Genomic DNA, 16,644 nt, shown 5'->3' with positions numbered 1-16,644 from the left:
TTAACCTGTTCCACCTTCGACACCGGAAAGAAAACAGAAATACCGTCAGTTCCTCCTACCTACCCTACCCCACAGACATGTACAAAGTTTGTTTGTTCAAGGACCTGTAGTTGAACTGAACCATTTTCTTTTTCTCTAAAATGTGTCCAAGTTCCACAGAAAGTAAGGCAATGGTGGTCCCTGTCTCATGAAAAGCTCTGTCAAGTCAGAGGCAGTGTGCTGAGAAGAGCTTCATTCTATAAGGAGGAGAAAGAAGGTTAGAAATAATTTTGACCCCATGACCAGAGGAAAAGAGAGAGAAAATTTCCTGTGCAACTGTCTGTGTTATTTTACCATTGACCTTGCCACCTCCGGCATGCACACACATACACCTTATTATATTAGTGTGTTTCTATTCCAATCAGATAATCCCTGGAACAACATAAATGTGCAAAAATTGGTGGTTTGCTAAAATAATGGTGGTTATAAAGTAATATGCGCCACATGCTCTGCTTTTTATAGAATACACGCACATTTATACACTTAGAAAAAAATCTAGATGCACAAATACAATCTTGTGTCCCATAACTATGTTTTGGTCAACAACAGCTGACCTATGTGATGGTGGCCCTGTAAGTTTATAATGACATATCTTTTTATTGTATCTTTTCTATGTTTAGATATACTTAGTTGCATAAATACTTGCCACTGTGTTACAGTTTCCTACAGTATTCAGTACAGTAACACTAGCTGTTCAGGTTTGTAGACCAGGAGCAATAGGCTACAGGCTATTTACCAACCAGCTAAATAGCAATAGGCTATTTATCAATCAAGGAATCTAATCCAGGCATGACTTATGCCATAACTTATCCTTTCAATTACTAAAGATCTTCACTTTTTCTATGTACATGACCAAAGCTGATAAAGAAGGAGATTAGCATAGCACATCATATAGCATAAGTGTGTAGTAAGGTACGCCATCTGGATTTATGTAAGTACGCTCTATGATGTTCACACAATGATGAAATTGCCTCATGAGGCATTTCTCAGAATGGATCCTTGTCATTAAGCGACACATGTCTATACCATATGTTAATGTTAGTTATTTCTTGAATGTGAGTTTATGGTTTTCTTTTACTTTTGTGTATTTTATATATGATTTTAATGTTTTATACAGAAAAAAATCAGAAACTTAATCAGAAGATTGAAGTTGTTACAGAAAATCCTCCAGTTTTAGATGGTTTAATAGTGTTGGTTGGTGCAAAAGTAATGGTGGGTTTTGCCATTACTCTTAATGGGAAAAATGACACTTACTTTTGCACCAGCCTAGTACAAAGTGAAGAGCATTCCTAGATGCTAAAGTCAATTGCTGGAGTTCAGATCCTGGCTCTGTCACTTACTAGATGTGTGATGTTAGGCAAATTTCTTTCATTTTTCAAAAAGCTAAAATTATTACAGTAGGATTATATGAAGATGGAATCAGACAGGAATTTTTGACTATACACAATAGTTTGCATTAAAAAATTCCTATAAAGAGCATTCCATGAAAAATGTCATTGTATCAGTTAGCTTTTGCTGCAAACTATCCTCAAATTTAGTGCCTTTAAATAAAACTATTAATTTAACTCATAATTCTATGGGGACAAATTTGGGCAAGACTCAATTGGGTTCACTTGTGCATCTGTCCTTGTATGTGGCGCCATGTGTCTGGTGTTCCAGCAAGCTAAAGTGAGCTTGCTTTCCTGGCAGCTATGCAGATTTCCAAGATAAAGCAGGAAGCACACAAGACCTCCTGTCTAAACCCTGGAACTTCCACAATGTCAATCCAATGTATGGGGTACATTTGATCTCATGTGCTTTGTTCTTTGCCTCAGAGAGGCTCAGAAGTTTCTTCTGTCATATATCAGGGGTATAGAAGTCCTTAGGAATGCCCACCCTGGATAAAGAGCAATACTAGTACTGACAGGAAGGATTTAATCATGCTTATATGACTGTTTTTATCAAATTGGTAGAATGAGTGATGAGTGTCAGCATCACAATGACCAACATTATCATGGGTAAACTTTATTGCAAACCTGCCAGATGCTATGCCCAGTGCCCTAGGCAAATCACTGACAGATAATCTTTATGAATTTATTACAATAATTACATATATGTGCAAGTGAGGAGCCTGAATTCTAAAAAAACTGTCGGCCTCATGATGGTAGCTATCCTATCTGTATTGCTAACAGTCACATGCCCAGGTCCTAATGCATACCCCTTGGGTGAATGAACGAATGCCTTTTCCAAGAATATCCAGCTATTTATCAGTAAAGGAATCCAACCCAGGCATGACTTATCCCATAACTTATGCTTTCAATTACTAAAGCTCTTCACTTTTTCTATGTCTATAACAAAAACTGATGGAGAAGGGAATTGTAAGAATGGATGGTTTATTTTGTTTAGTCTCTGCCTAAAAATGCTAAGGTAAGATATTTGAACAAATTTGAAAATATTAACATTTTAGTAGGATTGGAAAGCTGTCAAACAAGCACCAGTTTTAGCCAAATATATAAAATACAGGATATATCAACCAAATGTTGGTTGATGCAGACCACTTGTATTTCACAAATTTGCCAGCAGATGGCAAAAATGAGCTTAAATTTGTAAAGTTTTGCTTTAGCCTAAGGACTATAGAAATGACAAAAAAGAAGGGAAACTATTTATCGATGGCTTGTTTTTATCTACAATCCTTCTTCAGAAAAGAACTTAGGATAAATTTTTGACTCTGAAGACTCCTTCTACTTGCTTGTTAGATTGTTGACACTAAATGATACACATGTGCCTGCAGAGAATGAGGAAATATATTAACAGAGCACATTATATTACATACACTCACATACACACACATACACACACACACACACACAGACACAGACACACACACACATATATGGTTTAAACCTGAGCTTTAAAATATGGAACTAAAGTCATGCCAATGTTTTAGCTCCTGATGTTACAATTATCTATCTAGGTAAAAGCCAAGAAGGAACTGCCTAGCACTTTGCATGAAAGATGTCAGCTAAAAAGGACTGGCTTAAATAATAAAATGAATTTGAGGTGTGTGGGTGTCCATGTGTGCATCCATGTAGATGTGAGCACTAATGACTGCTTTTAGAGGTTGGGAAGAGGTAAACAAGATATCTCAAGGGGGTGAGTCTACTTTAGGAGGACAAGATGCCATCTGTATTTATTGTCCTCTTACAAAAACTAGTGTCGGTATTTCTTCTAAGACCTTTTGCCTATCTAATCAGACCTTTCTGCAATCGAATTTTAACATCCTTCTTTCAAGGTTTTCAAATCCAATGAATTAGGCTAATACAATTGGCTGTGATGCTTGCAAAGGTGCCTGTGGAAATTCTCATTTACTTCCACCTGTCTTTTGCTCAGTATAGAACAAAAATAGAACACAGTTTTCTCTTTTATATTTTGAATATTACTTTAATGCTGTAGTTTAATAAACCACTTGATGACTGCAGAATCTGTGTAGGTGTGAACTCCAAGATTCTTGACATTAAATAGTTCCAAAGAATGTGGTATCAAAAGTTTGAGTGTGATAATTTAAAAAATGAAATTTAGATGGAATGCCTTTTGATATACAATTTACTCTGAAGTGAACAAGCACAATTTATGTTAATGTATCATATTCTAGACTTCCCCTTACAGCTACAGGGTGCTTAATACATCTATGCTTTGGAAATTATTATAGTTATGAATTTATCGTTGTCCAATGGCAAAGTGAACTTGCCCAGTTGTGAAAAAAATGCCCTGCAGGAATTTACAAAGTAAGTCATTACTTTAAGGCCACATTTGTTAGTATAATATCTGAAAGTCCAAAATTTGCACTGAGTAGGATAGACTAATGAATAAAATGAAAGACTAATGAATGAAAGAAAGCTACTCGATTTCTTTGTGTCTCACTTTGCCCTGACATTTTTTGTTGTGATTCCTGTTGTCTTGTACCATATTGGCTTTAGGGTGATACTGACAGTATTAACTCCAGCTTGAATAAAACCTTTTCTCCTGAAATCTTTGGCGCAAGTCAAATCGACTAAACTGGATGTTTAAAATAGAAAAGAAAAAAAAAGTACCAGAAATAAACATGTCTTTAATATAGGGGAATAATTTTGTTCGTGACTAAATTAGTTTTCTCTATAACCTACAGGTCCAAGCACCTTATCAATAAAGCCTAGGGGAAAAGTGATCTTGTTTCCATTTCTCAGTTACAGCTTTCTACCTGTCTCCAATGACTTCCTAGATTTTCCAGCCTCTTTATATTCAAGGTTTACGGAGCTCAAGTTTTCTTTCAGTTGGCTTTCTTTGAAAACCTGTTTTCAGTCTGAGCACATACTTGTTGGCCAGGTGACTAAAACGGTCGCTTCTCTCACTAGCTGCTGCTGCCTCAGTGACTAAAGCTGGATTTTAATTGGCTGATTCAGGAGTAGGGAGTTTTGTTAAAGGAACCCAAGTGTCTAGAGTGAAATAACTGAAGGTAGCTGTCAAGGCTTGACAACTGGAGAGATTAAGTCTCAGGTTCAAGTGCAGGGACCGGAAACTGAAATCAAGGCAGCATCAAGAACCAGAAATTTGAATTTAAAATCAGAAGAAGTAGATTAAATAAAGGAGAATGGTTCATATGGGATAGAATTGGTTTGTTTTATCGACCTAAGTATGAGAGTGTGTGTGTGTGTGTGTGCATGTGTGTGTGTGTGTGTGTGTGTATGCATGTACGTGTTATATGATTTGGCTGAATGCCTTTAAGATTCCGGAGAAATGACCTCATTTTTCAGGTAAAATGATGTCTACTCACCTTTTTCTTATTTATTCTATTTCTTATTTCTTGTTAAATAAGAGGTGTTAATATAATAAAAGTATATTCACCTTTATAGATAATGTATATTATAATAGCATTTGCTAAATAGAGCTTGACAAATGCTTATTTTCACCTGCTGTGCCACCATCCTCTTTGCTGGTAAATGGCAATAGGCTAATATTACCACTACTAAGTATATTGAGACTTGGAAACTTCACCTTCTCTCCAGCAATTCATTTTATTACAGAGAACATTGAGGCTTTTATTTTGTTTCCTCAGAGGTTGATAGAAGAATACTAATATACTCTGAAGGTAGAAAGAGAAGTCTGGCTTTCAAATGCCTTTTTGGATAGTAATGAAAGGAGTGGACATTTAGACCGCTATCTAAACAAGCCCTTAGATTACTTTTGTATTACAAAGTTGAGTGTTATTTCATCCTTGGGCTGACTTATAGTTCAGAGTGAGGGGTAGTGTTGGCTAATAGAGCCACCCCCAAAGGTATCAGTAGCTTTTCTTTCCTGGGCAATGACCCTATTATTTCAAGGGATTTCTTTTAGTGCACGACACCCACCTGCCCCACCCCAATTCCCGGGATGGATGTTATAGAATGATTAAGTGGAGATCGATACCCTGTTGGATACTAAGGAACAGTCATGAGTCCCGATTACTTGCAGCTAATACAACACTTGGTGAAATTTTGACAACATTTTAGATTTTTCTGTGAGGTTTCAGGCAAATTCTAGAGCCTTCTTGACAATTTTCAATGGCATAATAACTTTTGGCTTTGGGGAAAGGCTTGCAGTGTATTCTGTGGCTGAAGAAGGTAGAGCCTTTCAGTGAAGAAAATCTTGTGAAAACAATAGTCCCTAGTTGATGTGGAGGAAGGTAAAGATGGCAAGATTTCCAACTAAATGAAAGCCTTCTGCCTAAAATGAAGGAGTCTCTTTTCACTATAATTTGTTGATGTAGATAATATTGAAGTGTTAAAATATTAAAATAATTTCATTAAGGCTATAGCTTGATTTTTAAGCAATATATTACTTGTGAAATGCATTTGTATCCCTAGTAAAGGACTTTTGTATTCAATAAATTGTTTTCCTAGCAAAGGGAGTAAAAAAGAAATTCCTCTGTTTAATTTTGCTAGGCATCCACATTTCCAGCAATTTCTGAATTGGTTTCCCCTGCTATGAGTAACTGACAACCTGTGATTTATGGATTTGGAATAATTGAATTTCTTGGCTGTCATACACTTTGAGTAAGAAATATTACATATGTTTCCAGAAAAAAAATGACTAAAAGAAGAAAAGAGTGAAGTGATGCCAACTTCTGACATTTTATTTGGAAACAGTGCTCTAATTGAATAATACTTAGGATACTCCTCTAAGTTTCTGAAATATGTTTGCTAAATAATCTTTGAAAATGTAGTTTGGGACATAAGGTTTTAAAATACACCATTTTTGAACTAAGTCAAATAATAAAGTGGAAGACCGTATATTTATTATTCTTACATTCCCAAGCACAAGGAATGCAGGGTATCTTTTGACACATGTAATAGGTAGAGTAAAATTCTTCAAAAATAGGGGTTACACACCATCTCATTTTGCTTGTCAAACATACAACATTTAGTAATTTAGTGGAATTGTTCTAAGCAGAACTTTTTAAATGTGAAATCTCTAAAAAGATTTTCTACTTGATTATGGGTTGTGCACATTTGCTAGTTTTTACAAGTTGTGTTCAGTTTATGGATTTTTTTTTTTTAAGACAGAAACTCACTCTGTCGCTCAAGCCTGTAATCCCAGCACTTTGGGAGGCCGAGACGGGCGGATCATGAGGTCAGGAGATCGAGACCATCCTGGCTAACACGGTGAAACCCCGTCTCTACTAAAAATACAAAAAACTAGCCGGGCGAGGTGGTGGGCGCCTGTAGTCCCAGCTACTCCGGAGGCTGAGGCAGGAGAATGGCGTGAACCTGGGAGGCGGAGCTTGCAGTGAGCTGAGATCCGGCCACTGCACTCCAGCCCAGGAGACACAGCAAGACTCCGTCTCAAGAAAAAAAAAAAAAAAAGAAACTCACTCTGTCACCAGGCTGGAGTGCAGTGGTGCGATCTTGGCTCACAGAAACCTCCTCCTCCCGGGTTCAAGTGATTCTCCTGCCTCAGCCTCTTGAGTGGGGGGGCGGCTACAGGCGCGTGCCACCATGCCCAGCTAATTTTTGTATTTTTAGTAGAGACGGGGTTTCACCATGTTGGCCAGGATGGTCTCAATTTCTTGACCTCGTGATCCGCTTGCCTCGGCCTCCCAAAGTGCTGAGATTATAGGCGTGAGCCACCGTGCCCGGCCCAATTCATGGATTTATAATTGGTGCATCACCTTTCAAATTCCATGGGGTATTTACTGACTCTTTTCATATTTTCAATTGTAATGACAGTTGGTTAATTGTGCAAGAATTTGTACAAGGACTGAAGGAAATGGGAAGTTTCTATGTGCTTTTGACTAGCATTATCCAATGGATCTTTCTGAAATGATGGGGATCTTCTGTAACTGTTGCCCATATATGTCTATTTGACACTTGGAATATGGCTAGTTTGATGGAGAAACTGAGAAACAAAAATATTCTTTTTGTTTTAATTAATTGATATTTAGATTTAAATAGTCACATGTGGATAGTGGCTACCATATTAGACAGTGTAGGTAGACCTTAGAACAGTGAGTTTATGACCTTGAGCAATTCAAGGCTTCACTTATGGGTGGCATTAAAATTGGCTGCTCTGGATTATGTTCAAAGGATTTCCTCAGTGGTTCTTAACTGGGTAATATCTCCCTACCAAAGAAACAGGTAAGCATTTGTTAGGACATTTTTGGTTATTAAAATGACTAGAGTGTCCTCCTGGGATTTAGTTGGAAGAGATGAAAGATGCTCAATGGCCTGAAATGTGTGGGACAGTCTGCATAATAAGTTATTATCCAGCCCAAATGCCAGTAGCAACCAGTTTGACAAACTCAAGTAGGCCATCAGAGTTCTCTAAATATTGTGGTTTAATTTGTGACATCACATGCAATCTCTGTCCTACCATAGTAAATTCTGTCTCATATGATCTGTGTCTTATTTTCTCATGCCCTTAGGGACTTCACATTCTTATTATAATCATTTTGTTTGATGTCTTCAACCAGTCTCTCTCTATACTTGAACATATTCTAACTTTTGTATCTCAACTAATATTCTATATCCTTCATCTGTGACTATCTCTTTCCCCTCATTCACAGCAGGCTATCCCTTGCCACTCTCAGAATAGCACATTTATTCATGTAGCTATTGGGGAAGCTATTTCTGTATTATAATGAAAAGAAAGACAACACCATATGTAGTTTCAAAGCACATCATTTTATTATAGACATGTCAGTAGAGTTACCATATCATGTTCCATTTCCAAACCATTGTGTGTGCATATATATACATATACATATACACATATGTGAATATATATACACACATACACATATATGTTTAAAATTTCCAAAGAGAGCCCAATTGTATTCTTTTATGCTTATGATACCTCTCCCTATTTGATATGGTCCAAAGCATACCACCACACCAGTTTCACATATTTTTTCTAATTTAGTATCACCTTGCTTTCTTCCAAGGGTAGGCTCATACTAAAACTATAAGGTAGTCACTTAAAACATTCCAGCATGTGGTTCAATGTATTGTCCAAATTAAATTTTCAAGCACTTAAACAATATCTTTCTAACATCCCCCACTTATCTAAAAAAGAATCACTGCACATCCCAAGTAAATCATTCTAAACCGAACTCTGAAAACACTAGGTAGAAATGATCATATTTAAAAATATATCTATACTTGGTTAAACATACACTGTAAACTATTTGAATAATTGTGATGATTGCATCTCTTTTTAACTGTACATCAAAGCAGTGATATGCCTTCTTTTGCCCTTTAATGTTATGTTATAAATCAGTTCAAAAGGCATTACAACATTTTTCTGATTTATTATAATTTTGTATTGTACAAACATGTTTATAGAGAAATGCTATGGAAAATTAGAGTCAGTGTTTATTCTTGCAGTACAAAACTACATTCTTGCATGAATTCAGTAGGACCATACACACACAAACATGTTCATGATATAATTTAGATTTTCATTGGCAAAGATCATGCCTGTTTGTGGCACTGAATGAATAGTTATGATGTTGATTCACTATGTGAGGTTGCATTTATGGACAGCTTCTGTAATATACTAGGCAATGAAGTTATCCAAAGGCATTGGGAGACTTCAAAAACTACACCAAAAAAGCAGAGTCCCATTATTTCTGTTGAATAGATGACAGCCAGAATTTTTAGTGAGCTGATTTAAATAGGTTACGTGATGATCATGTTGCTATAAAATAAAAGACCTTCAAATTTTCATTAACTTGTATCATTATTACTGTGTCAGCACAATTAAAACTCAAGTTTTGTTTATAAGTCATATTCTCATACTGGGTACTAAATATTTTAATTTACCTATGGTTCAATAAGTAACTCGTAAAAAATGACTTGAAAATTGACTAGATTTGGGGAGAAAGAAAAGTATACAATATAGTGAGAGTTATGTATTTAAAAATAATAGATTTCTTTGCCTGTTGCCACAGGTTATATTCTCATAAATATATTCAGATATATGCTTTTTTTTCATGTATATGTGTTGTTCTTGTTTGCTATTTTAACATTCCATTATTACAGGAAAGGAATGAATCTAGCTATATAAATGTTAGCCTATCTTTTTACTTTTTCCACAAAGAATTCTTTCAGGCTCTTTGGATATATGCTTTCTTATATATGGACTGCCTATATTATTTCATGAAAATTGTAAAACAAAACACCTAAATTAAATGATAGCAAAGGTAAGTATAACTTCATTGTTGGGGGGTTACATCATCTGCCCTTTTGTATCATTTAATTGGACTGCAAGGCATTTGAAATATCAATACCATCAACAATTTTAAGTCATGATGTCTTTATAAATATGGAAGAATGTCATTAAAATCATGTTCATTTATAAATTAATTTTAATTGCTATACATAAGTACTATAATCATAGTGAAACAGTAAAATAAGTAATCTATCTATATACTACACTATTCAGATCACTCGTCTTCATAAATATCAGCCACAGTGGTATTTACACAAAACAAACCTAATAGAAAGAAGAAAAAGGGGCAAGTTTAGTAGAAATTAAACATGTGATTTTGTGGGCATAGAAGAGCCTTGAGCAATTGCCTTCCCATTTCTATTGGAGTAGAATCTTAATAATACCCCCACAGCATCACAATTACTTTTCTAATACCTATTTACATTCATGTATGCTATAATATATGCTGTATACATGTTGTATATTTACAGTATATATACACACATTCACACACATCCTTTATTCTTAGGCTCATTCATGAACATGCAGATCAGTCTGCACAGTATGATCAAAACATGTTTATTTTCTTAAATGATATTCACATATAACTTTTCCTTCTTTGTGCAAAAATGCAAAAATACCATATAGATTAGTATTCTCTCTCTCTAAAAAGTCTCTTTTTTATGCTTGAGGTTTTTTGTCCTTTACAAATAAATTATGAAATATATTTCATTCACAAGTTGAAAATAATTACAATGTTTTTATAACAAGGCATTACTGAGGTTTTGAATGGTGGCATCCTTGAAGCCATCTGTCTTTCAAAACAAAGACATCAGTAAGTTATTTTTATTTCTTGATATTTGCACTTTTCAATTACTCATATGAAATATGTCATTACAAATCTAATAATCATGCTAGTCAAATAGTGTTTGTATAGAATATGCATTTTATTTGTTTTATTATTTCTTTTTCCTGAAAAGGAAACAATCTGGAAAGCCTCTTGAAATTACTGTATTAGAATGTTTCTGGAAGGTTTTTTACCCCATGAAAAAGGGTGGAGAAACCAGTGAGGCAATATATTTTTTAGGAAGAATAATTTTAGTGGATGCTCAGGAGAAATAAATGCAAATGCAAAAACTGTTTTATTTTCTAGTCCTGTGGTGTCTCATTGCCTCATGAAAATCCTAAAACGTGTTCAATTCTTTAAAACATTGATTATACTCTTCCATTAAATATCAGCTGTGGTCCTCCATTGCTCATGTTGTCTGTCATTTCCTGTTAGAAAAATGACATGATTAATTAAAATTCGCTTTCGGAATAAGACATTGTTTTGGTTAATGAGTTTGCAAAACAGAAATTTTAATCCATTGAAAAACTTGCTAAGTTTTGGGGAAAGACAAGGATATTGCTGTTATATTTGAGGAAATAAAATTTCATGGCATCTTGGAGCACATGAAAATGCTGAAGTAAGAGTTGGTTAGACCAAAATATTCTATCCACAACAACGGTCCATTCTCTCCCCACTTTCCTGAGTTTCCTCTTTCTTTCTTCAACTAAATTTTGGAAAGACCTCGCCTAGAAAGAAGAAGATGGTTAAATGCGCAAGTTTTTCTAATGCATAGACTCTGCTGAGCCTGTCAACAAAGTGCCAATGCATTCTAGAGGTGACCTTTATTCTATAGGAAAATGCGTGGCCTTTTGCTACGAACAGAAAAAGGCCTACAAGGGAGTCATTGCTCATTTGTAACTATGGATCACTAAAAAATCACAGTAGGAAAGACTGTTTTTCATGACACCATCACTCTTCCAGTAAGAAGTAATAACAGCGAAGTCTCTTAACATGTTTTTAATGGATCAGTTACTAAAAAGTTAATAAGTAAAACTATATAGAAAAGCACTGAAAATATAGATGCAAAGGACAAACTAGCATTAAAAGTTTCACTTTCGATTATATGAAATAACATTATGAAAAATTGTGATGCTTTTAATTCATATGTTTTATTAAATATTAAACCCTTCCCAACACAATAAAAAGTGATGGGATGTGAAGCCCATTCATATTTTAATGGTTAGAGCATCATACTAAAAATATGTTGATAAAATTATCTAAAAATAGATTGGCAGCATCTTTCCATGCTTGAACAAGCCTATTTACAACAGAGCAGTAAAAAAAAATACATATATATATATATACACACACACACAGACACATATATACACACACACACACACACATATATATATGTATTCTCAATTTATTTCTATCTGTTTCTATCTAGCTCTGTTTGGAGAATCTGCTAGATATGTACATGGTGAAAGTCTCCTAGAGATGCATGTGGAAAAATCTGAAAATATATTAGGGTTATTGTGCTGGAGCTAAGTTTATACCTCAGAAATCTGGTTTGAGGCTTCATTGAGGAACTCATCATTGATGGCAAAATAAGTAGAGTCACCCCCCACCCCCAATGATCTTCAACAAAATTTACTTTTCCCCTTTTACCTACTAAGAGAAAAATCAAATTTCTAGTAGATTTACATAAACCCATTCGGTGCCTTTTCTCCTTCTACAAGGACTTTGCACTCAAAAACTGCTTAGAAACGATAAAAAGTTAATCCATTATATTAACCTGCAATTGCAGAATTTAGTAAAACAATTTTTAAAAATTTTACAAAAAATAGAGTTTTCTTAACTGAATTCACTCTGCCACGAACACAGCAAAATCACTGATCGGAAAGAAGAGTGAAAATTATTTTTAAAATGAGTGAGTCTCCAGTTTGCAAAAAAATTGAATTTGCAAATAGGCATGCTTAATTTAATAGGAAGATTGTAGTTTAAATTTGGGCTGGACCAATGTGACTATTTGCAAATGGGCTTTCTGCAAATGGACCATAGTATCCATGTGACTTTCTGTATGTCCACTTACTTGGTTTGAGCAAACCAAGAAACATTACTATTTATTTTTAACAATTTGAAATATGGGAACTAAATTTAAAATTTATCACATAAGATAATTTTACTAGAAGAGTCTTTTCATACTGAAATTTTACTGTATTAGTGTCCAACTTTGGCCATCTTCTCATGCAATTTTAGCATGAGGGAAATACACAGTTTGTCTTTATCCAGACATATCTATTATTAAAAACAAAACTCTGGCCCATGAATGATTATACTGAGTCAGTATCATGAAGTAGCAGACAATAAAAGGAGTCGTGAATCATCCAAGCAGAAATGTGTTTGGATGCTTATAGGCGGGCTGAGTATTTTAAATACTCAACCAACTTTCAAGCTGCAAGACTCGGCCATGTAGGTTTATGTCAGCTCTGCAAAGTAAGCGCTTATGAAAGCGATACTTTGAGAAACAACATTAAACAACATCAGTTCAGACTGATCTGTTGACATCATGACTTTCTGGAAGGGGGTAATGCTTTCTGCAGTGACATTACAACATGGTAACTCCCTAGAAATCAGCGTACCTTGTAGGTAACTCTGGTGTCGGGGGCACCACCGGGCAGCTGGGCAAGTCGGTTATTTCAATAGCCCTCAATCTCTAATGTAAATATAACAATCATACAATAAATATTGCACAAATATATACAGAAAACTAAATCAGACTAGTATAAAAACAAAGCACAAAAGAGCCACTGTTCATATATACATATAAAATGACCATCTATTTTTAACAATCATTTCTTTAAATTACTGGAGTCTTCCTATGTATATTATTAATTCTTTAATGAAGGACATGCGTAGCTCTGTTTAAAACTGCTTTCTTGAGTCAGTTTGAGAACACTTGCTCACCTTATTTGAATGTATAGATTGTACACAAAATGGAAGCACTACAGAATAAATATTTTTCCCTCAAAATAACATATAAAGAAATGTGCAGTAAGTCTTGCTGTTATTACTTCTGCTCTGTGCTTATGCAATTTTATTTCCATGACATGAAGCAAAATATAATGTGGCCATTACCTTAGTGAGTTTATTTTACAAATGTTTCCTCTTTTCTCTACTAGATCCAGTAGCAGGAACTGTATTAAGGAATATGTGCAAAATGTAATAGAAACACAGACATCATACTATACCATTTGTCCTTTTATACAATTAATTTAACTTCCTATTTATATGGGTTTCATGAAACAATTATGCAAGGACAACTGCTTAAAATATAGGCAAAGCTATCCACATATGCATAAGTTTAGATGAGAATTAAATGAAGCTTTATATGGACTGTAATATCTGCACTGATAGGCCAGGCTTTTTGTCACCTTATTAAAAAGCCCCTTTATACTTGAAGATCAAATTTACATAATCAAATGCATCTCCTTACAAGAACAAGGGAAGAGCTAGAAAAGGGAATTCATGCAATTTCTAAAACTGGCATTATTGAGTGGAGAGTGTATTTAGTATCTGTGCTTTTCCTCAGTATAATACATAAAAATCCATATTTATAAAGCATTCAATATTTTATGAAATACTATTTTAGGCACTGTGTTTTTGAATAGACAGACTACAAACTTTTGCTGAAAATAGGTGTACCCATGAACTGCGGAGAAAAAATAAATAAATGTAAAATTTCTATTCTTAACCCAATAGAGCCAAATGTGTAAAATCTGATTCCTCAAAGTGTGATCTAAAGTTTCAAGTTGATTCACCCAGAGTGGACTTCAGTCTTCATCATGTGCTAGCAGTGAGAGGAAAAGGTACGAAACTCACTTTCTCAGCCATTTCATGAGAGTGATGCAGGGAATGCTCCCTTTCTGAGAACATCCTCCTCTGTTCATAACTGGCTAGTCGACAAGTGAGCCAGGAAGAGAGAGTGCAGCCCCCGATCCCAATGCACGCGAGAGACATGGAGGCAAGGTGCAGAGGGTATAGGGAGGAAGTTTTCTTTGTGACTGCCCGGAGGAACTGAAAATTCAGGATGCCCCCAATGAGTCCACAGATACAGCAGGCTGAAAAGAGGATCATCTGATAAAAAAAAAAAAAAGAAAGGGAGCGTTAAAGTTGAAAAGTCAAACCTGACCAGAACACAGTTGCCCTGTCGGGCTGCACGTCAAGGATGACTAACCTACAATAAAGAAGAAAAAGTGGTTTTGGTGCTTCACAGAGGACAGGAGATTTTTTTTTTTTAAGCCAAGTTTCTGTTCACTCTGACTCACTGTAGACAGAGAGAGTATACCACAGTGTTTCAGAAATTGATAGCTGACGATATTAAAGCCAAGAATATAGCTTATGAAAACCCTGAAGCAAACAAAATTTATCTTGTAGGTAGATTCAGATTTAAATATTTATTTAACATCTACTGTGTGCTACTATGCTAGAAACTTTAACAGATTTCATCTCAATTAACACTCCCAGCAAGCCTCTGAGATAGTAACATGTGTTTTAGAAAATGAATGGTAAATAGCTAACGCTAAATTTAGGCACCAAACCCAGATTTTTCTGATTCCAAATCTAATTTCACTGTGTCAATCCTTCAAAAATATCTCAATAGCTGCTCTTTGGATTGTCACTGGTTCCACCTAACTTCAAATCTTTATACCTTCCTACCTATGTGAGCTTAGGAAATTTAGTTAAATCTCTTTTTTTAAAAAAAGTTCACTCATATTTCATTGTGCATGTATCCTAAACAAGTACTTTAGGGACTCCTATGAACTGGCCCCTATATATTACAAATATTTTATTACTTTGTGGCACTATTGTTGAAGAATATACAATAGGTGTTCCAAAAATACTGTTTGTTTGTTTGTTTTAGAGAAACATGATGTAGCTTTGCTTTTGGTCCTACTATTGGTTGGATCTCGGTGTCTATTAATAGAGGTAGGGGGGTTAATCAACAACTATCATAGGATCCCTAGCAGAACCAAGAATAATGCTTTCTGAGACGTAAATATTTTGTGAATATTTAATAAACTTAATTAACTAGTCAAATAACTTTAATAATTATATTTTCTTTTAGCATCTGGTCTAAATTCTTCCATGGGCTTTCATGATACTTTATAGTATGATACTAATTGAATTATGCAATCTAATTTCCATTCTTCTCTGGAACACAGTCTTATTCCAGTCACCTCTCTTGTCCTTCAGTATGGGTTACTTATTCCCACATCAGTGATATTTTTCATTTCCTAGAAATAAATTTGCTTCTTCCTTAGACTCCTGGATGAAAGGCACAAATTAAGTCCTAACTTGGACTTTATTGATCTCCTCCTTTGCTATAATTCCCCAGATCAAACAGCTTTGTAACTCGCTTTAACATTTAATTTTACTTTATCGGGTATTATTTTTCTTTGTTTTTTTTTTTTTTTTTTTTTTTTTTTTGAGATGGATTCTTGCTCTGTCGCCCAGGCTGGAGTGCAGTGGCGCAATCTCGGCTCACTGCAAGCTCTGCCTCCCAGGTTCTAGCCATTCTCCAGCCTCAGCCTCCCCAGCAGTAGCTGGGACCACAAGCGTCCGCCACCACGCCTGGCTAATTTTTTGTAATTTTAGTAGAGATGAGGTTTCACCGTGTTAGCCTCGGTCTCCTGACCTCGTGATCCGCCCGCCTTGGCCTCCCAAAGTGCTGGGATTACAGGCGTGAGCCACCGTGCCCGGCCCTATCAGGTATTATTTTTCATTGACAGTTGAGTTTACCCTGCACTTATTAAGCACCTAGCAGCTGTTAGCCCCTGAGTCAGCAGCTGCTGGCATTACAATCAATCATTCATAATTATTCCTCTTGAGAATAGTTAAATCTTGTGAAAGAGAAGATCCAGAATTTTAACATAGCATGATAAATATTAAGAAAGGGATATATGGATTGCCCTAGGAGTAGGGAGGAGAAGAATTTAGCCCAGCCAAGATTTTTGGAGAAGTTGGAGAAGGCTTTCTTTCTTTCTTTTTTTTTTTTTTTTTTTTTTTTT

General features: G+C 35.3%; 1 protein-coding gene across 6 annotated transcripts in view; it reads right to left on the bottom strand.

Moving 5' to 3' along the window:
- Positions 1 to 8,194: 8,194 nt before the first annotated feature.
- TMEM196 (transmembrane protein 196) overlaps positions 8,195 to 16,644 on the bottom strand; it is a 54,326-nt gene continuing 45,876 nt past the window's right edge. For 3 of the 6 annotated variants that reach the window (XM_031936043.1, XM_026449611.2, XM_031936045.1), the window contains exons 3-5: positions 14,456 to 14,710; positions 13,216 to 13,289; positions 8,195 to 11,016 (exon numbers count right to left, since the gene is read on the bottom strand). In XM_031936043.1, the coding sequence (XP_031791903.1) occupies positions 11,010 to 11,016; positions 13,216 to 13,289; positions 14,456 to 14,710 (336 nt within the window). In that variant the 3' untranslated portion in view covers positions 8,195 to 11,009. The remainder of the gene's footprint in view (positions 11,017 to 13,215; positions 13,290 to 14,455; positions 14,711 to 16,644) is intronic. The other 3 variants (XM_031936044.1, XM_031936046.1, XM_023215950.1) reach the window with 1 other exon arrangement.

This window comes from Piliocolobus tephrosceles, chromosome 8 (genome assembly GCF_002776525.5).
Source record: "Piliocolobus tephrosceles isolate RC106 chromosome 8, ASM277652v3, whole genome shotgun sequence".
In the NCBI taxonomy this organism is placed as follows: Eukaryota; Metazoa; Chordata; class Mammalia; order Primates; family Cercopithecidae; genus Piliocolobus; species Piliocolobus tephrosceles.
This window is presented reverse-complemented; position numbering and strand designations above follow the sequence as displayed.